General features: G+C 44.1%; 1 protein-coding gene across 1 annotated transcript in view; it reads left to right on the top strand.

Annotated features, from left to right (window-relative positions):
* The first annotated feature begins 27 nt into the window (after nt 1-27).
* Nucleotides 28-5,498, top strand: part of Elk1 (ETS transcription factor ELK1) — a 7,349-nt gene continuing 1,878 nt past the window's right edge. The window contains exons 1-2 of the mRNA XM_031346413.1: nt 28-4,331; nt 4,855-5,286. Coding sequence (XP_031202273.1) covers nt 4,017-4,331; nt 4,855-5,286 — 747 coding nt within the window. The 5' untranslated portion in view covers nt 28-4,016. The remainder of the gene's footprint in view (nt 4,332-4,854; nt 5,287-5,498) is intronic.

Below are 5,498 nucleotides of genomic sequence, written 5' to 3'. Positions count from 1 at the left end.
AGGCAAGGTCTTATAATGTATTTGGAACTTAACTATGTAGCCTAAGCTGGCCTCAATTTCACTGTCTTCCTGCCTCTACCCCCATTCCTAGAATTAGACTTCTGTCCTAGAAATTTCATTTTGTTATCTCAATTAGTATAGTTATAACTTTGAAGACATTATTTAAATTTACTAATTTTTGCCCTATCCTCTAGTTCCCTGCACGCCTGGAGATAATAGGTGTGTTTTTCAGAACCCTCAGACCAATGTTAAGTTCCCCTATTTACTTTACTTCTCTTACTACAGAATAATCAATGTTCTTATTCCTAGACTGAGAATCATCCTGACATTATAATACTGTTTCCTTACTCCATTTTCTAGAACCCTCAATATCTTTAATCACTTGTCTTATTTTGTTTTTATTTTTGAGGCAGTCTCTCTGTGTTGCTGAAGATGGCCGCACACTTGCATTTCTCTTGTTTAGTCTCCTAAGTGCTAAGATTACAAATCTTTGCCTATAACTAAATGCTCCAGAAAAACGTTTGTAGTGCCACCTCATACCCACTCCTCTTAGATTCCTAGAGCAGCACCTCAGTATCTATATCACTTGCTTTAATTCATCATCTTAATACTGCAGCCAATTTTTAGATTTTTCTCATCTTACACTCTCAAGCTCCCAGATCTGCATTGTATTTCCCCCAATATTTACACTAATTATTTCATATTTCTTCAGTGTAAACCTTCAAAACAATATTAATAATTATTCATTTTCCTTCATTTTCTGTAAAATACAAGGATACCATATGACCAACATTAAGACATTAACCAAAATGCCTAGTGCCCCATATTCTTCATGCCACCTCCCCAAATAATTCTCACCTGTGCTTTCTGTCCTTGATAGTTCATGGCATATATTCCAGTTTCATACATTAGTCTTTCAGTTCAAACCTCCAAAATAATACCTCGTTCTGTCCTGAAACCACCAAGACATCCCTGAAACCCTCCAAACCATGTGACCTAAGATACCTCAAAGCATGTTTTCTGACCCACCCAAGCAAACCTTGCTATCCCCCTCCTCATGGTAACACCAGCTTCCTACTCTCTTCTCTAATTACTGTCAGTTACTTCGTTTTCTTATGCTTTAGCTTAAATATCCAGAATGGTACTAATAATAGAACGTCACCTGTCCTCTTTTGTGATATTTCTGTCCTAGTCTATTTTCTTGTTAAGATAAGCATAATGATAAAAAGGAAAGGGTCTGTTTCTCTTATAGTTCCATGTCCATCATTGATGGAAACCAAGAGAAGAACTCAAGGCAGGAACCTGGAGGCAGAAACTAAAGCAGAGGCCATAGAGGAAGACTGCTTACTGGCTTGCTACCCCATGGATCACTCAGTGTGCTTTTTCTTATACTACCCATGACCACCTTCTTAAGGGTGATACCACCCTAAGTATGCTAGCCCCTACCACATCAATCAGTAATCAGTAAAATGCCCCACAGACTTGCCTACAGGCAATCTGATGGCAGTACTTTCTTAATTGAAGGTCCTTCTTCCTAGATAACTATTTTGTATCAAGTTGACAAAAAGCTAACCAGAACATTTGACCCTTTTTGTCATCTTGACACTATTAAAGTATAATTGTTAATTTTGTATTCATCCCCAAGATCTCATGTTAATATCACTATCACAAAACAAAACATAATATAACTTTTGAAAGTCCTTTTAAACACTTCAAAGATTCAATGTCTCTAAAATATCTAGTATCTCTCAACTGTCAGCTCCTATAAAATAAAAAATAAGCACTCATTTACTCTTACTTCAAGAGCAAAGAGCCAGTTACAGTCAAATCAAAACAAGACCAAACTCTAGCAGTGTATGTTAAATCCTGGCACCTGAGACTCACTCATGATCTTTTAGGCTCCAGAGAACTTGGGCAGCTCCACTTCTCCAGCTGCACCAACTGCGTCTCCTGGCCTGAGTCTAGCTCCATATCACACTTTCACCATTCTAAGTGGTGGTCCCACAGTCTTTGCTTCTCCAGTAGGCTGGGGTCTTCACTGCAACTGAGGATGCACCTTCACCACTAGTCTCTTAGCCCCTCTGCAAGGACTCCAACCCTACCATGTGGTACCGAGCCCCAGATTCTCTCCATGACCCTTTCAAGTTGGAACATCTATTGCAACTGAGGCTTCATCTTCACCGGTGACTTCTCCTAGCCTCTCAAAGTACCAGGCTCTCCACAACCCCTTGGCATGCAGCTTTTATGCCAAATACCATGTGGAAGACTCTTCTTACACATTGCCAAGTTCAAGCTACCAGCATAATATGCATCCTTGCCCCCTCTGGACCACAGGTTGTGTGTACTGACCCTGAGGAAACACTTCCTGAAAGATTTCACCTCAGTGATGCTGATCTTTCCTTACTCACAGCTGATTTTTGTCAGCCTCTGCTAATCAGTGTCGATTGTCCCAGTAAAGCAAAGATTTCACTTCAGGAGTGCTGGTCTCTTGTTAAATCACACTTGATCCTTCAGTTCCAGGTAACCAGAAGTCACAGTCTTAATACAAATTATCACATAAATGACCCCTATAGAGGAGACTGAGGGGCTCTCAAACTTCCCTCTGAAGCTTCACAAGCCAGGCCTCCACCATCTGCACTGCTCTAGAATTATCTTCCAAGTTCCCCCGGCATCTCATCTAAAGCTCTGAACAAAAGTTCCAGATACTACCACAGCCATTTCCAAAACAACATGGTCAGGTCTGTCATGGCAGTAAGCCCTCTCTGGTACCAATTGCTGTCATAGTGTGCTTTCTGTTGCTGCAATAAACACCATGACCAAAAGCTACTTGAGGAGGAAAGGGTTTACTTCATCTTTAAAAATCCACTATCTCCTGCCAGTGAGATGGCTTAGCAAGGTCCATCATAGAGGGAAATCAAGATAGGAACCTGGAGACAGGAACTGAAGCCAAGTCCATGGAGGAATACTAACTACTTACTGGCTTGCTTTTTATAGCTTGTTCAGCTACCTCTTTTATATAGCCCAGGACCACCTCCCCAGGGAAAGTACCACCTACAACAAGAAAATGCCTACTGACTGCCTAAAGACAGTCTGATAGAGGCACTTTTTTCTCTTCTTAGATGACTCCAGCTTGTGTCAAGTTAACAAAAACAAATAACCAATACACTTTTTCTGTTCCATATCAGCATCACTAGCTTTTAAAAATCAGCTATCTCTGGCTTAGCAGGTAAAGGTTCTTGTTGCCAAGCCTGAGGACCTGAGTTCAATCCCTGAGACCCACATACTGGAAGGAGACAACCATCTTCTGCAATTTGTCCTCTGACCTTTACATGTGCTGTGGCACTTATACCCCACAATCAATCAGTTACCCTCATTTCCCCTCCCCCCAACAGTCAGTCAGTCAATAAATTTTTAGAAAAGCCCTCTGTATCAATCATGTTATTCTCCCCATCCGACTATACTAATTTAGTCTCTTCCAACATGTACCAGTTACTTCATTTTATTATTGCAGTCCTGTTAACATTCCCAAAACCTGACTCTGTTAAACGAAGGTCCATAGATCTTACCTGTCCCTTAAATTGGTCCCTGATGAAATGTAGTCAGTGGGAAAAGGGGAATTAGACAGGTGAAGATGAATAACAGAAAAAGACTTAAAGAGAAATGGGTGGGAGAGACACTAAAGAAAGAATTGGTAAAGGGAGCCCAGAGAAGGAGTGGAAACTGGGGAGGGATGCAGAGAGGGGGGGAAAGAAAGGAAAACATAGACAGAGATGGGAAGATTCCACAAGCCTAAAAGAGATGAGTGAAATAGGAGAAAATGGAAAGAAAGACATCAGGAGAAGAGAAACAGCCCTCAAGACCCTCCATTCACCCTGTTCTTCACTTCTCAGAATATCATCCGCAAGGTGAGCGGCCAGAAGTTTGTCTACAAGTTTGTGTCCTACCCAGAGGTTGCAGGGTGCTCCACTGAAGACTGCCCACCCCAGCCTGAGGTGTCTGTAACCTCAGCCATAGCCATGGCCCCTGCTACTGTCCATGCAGGCCCAGGGGACACTGCCACTGGAAAACCAGGAACTCCAAAGGGTGCCGGAATGACAGGACAAGGTGGCTTAGCACGAAGCAGCCGGAATGAATACATGCGCTCGGGCCTCTATTCTACCTTCACAATACAGTCCCTGCAGCCACAGCCACCCCTTCATCCTCGGCCTGCCTCAGTGCTTCCCAACACTACCCCTGCAGATGTACCAGCACCTGCCTCAGGGAGCAGGAGCACCAGTCCAAACCCCTTAGAAGCCTGCTTGGAGGCAGAAGAGGCTGGTTTGCCCCTGCAGGTGAGTACTGGAACGTGAAAATTTAGGAAAGGGCTTGGAGAAGAAGGATGCATCATTCTGAAATGAAGCACGAAACTCATAGAATAGAGAGATAGGTGACCTGGTACAAGACATGGTGGTGGAAGAGGAGATACAAGTTCCCTCAAACAAATAGATAGGAAAGTTATGCCTCTCCTTGTTCATTAGTCCCTTGCAGGGTCATATCCCATGCACTGACTGTCATGCTTTAGCACTCATCATAGTCACTAGAATGGCCTTAAGGTTATTTGGGTCCATTTCCAGAGTTTCTGATTAATGTGGGTATGAGGATGGATGACAATACCTCTAGAGTCTCACCCAGGGCCTCTGCCCCAAAGGACCTCCACTTTCATTAAATCCCATGGCCAGTTAGAGAACATGCTGCACATACAGCCTTGCCTCCAATAACAAATGTCTTTCTAGAGACATCCTTGGATGACCCACAGAGAAAGGTTTTACACATGAACAATCCTATGAATTCCCTTTGTGCACACCCCTTTTCCAGGTTATCCTAACTCCACCAGAGGCCCCAAACCAGAAATCTAAAGAGTCGAGTCTGGACCCAAGTTTCGGCCATCCACAGCCCCCAGAAGTCAAAGTGGAGGGGCCTAAGGAAGAATTGGATGCTGCAGGGGTTGGAGGCTTCAGTCCAGAAGCTGTCAAAGCTGAACCAGAAGTCACACCCTCAGAAGGCCTGCTGGCTCGGGTCCCAGCCATCCTAACAGAGAATACAGCACAGGTGTGTGGCCTTTCCACTTCCACCACAGAGATCGCCCAACCCCAGAAGGGCCGGAAGCCTCGAGACCTAGAACTTCCACTTAGCCCAAGCCTGCTGGGTGGCCTGGGACCTGAACGGACTCCAGGATCAGGAACAAGCTCTGGTCTTCAGGCACCGGGGCCAGCACTAACACCTTCCCTGCTCCCTACACATACTTTGGTGAGTGCCTTGCACTGGTAACTTACAAGCTGTTCTTAGGCTTAGGCTGAATTAATGGGGCTAATTAAGAAGGGCAGGTCTTAGGTCTTTGTGGCAGCCTGACTCCCTAATACTTTCCACAGGGTTTGTATATTGGGTTTCCTAGTGAGGTATATGGGTGGAATCTAAGACTGGGAAATTGAGGCCGGGCGGTGGTGGCTCACTCCTTTAAT

This window comes from Mastomys coucha, chromosome X (assembly GCF_008632895.1).
Source record: "Mastomys coucha isolate ucsf_1 chromosome X, UCSF_Mcou_1, whole genome shotgun sequence".
Classification (NCBI taxonomy): domain Eukaryota; kingdom Metazoa; phylum Chordata; class Mammalia; order Rodentia; family Muridae; genus Mastomys; species Mastomys coucha.
The sequence above is the reverse complement of the archived record's forward strand: the minus strand, read 5'-3'. Positions and strand labels throughout refer to the sequence as shown.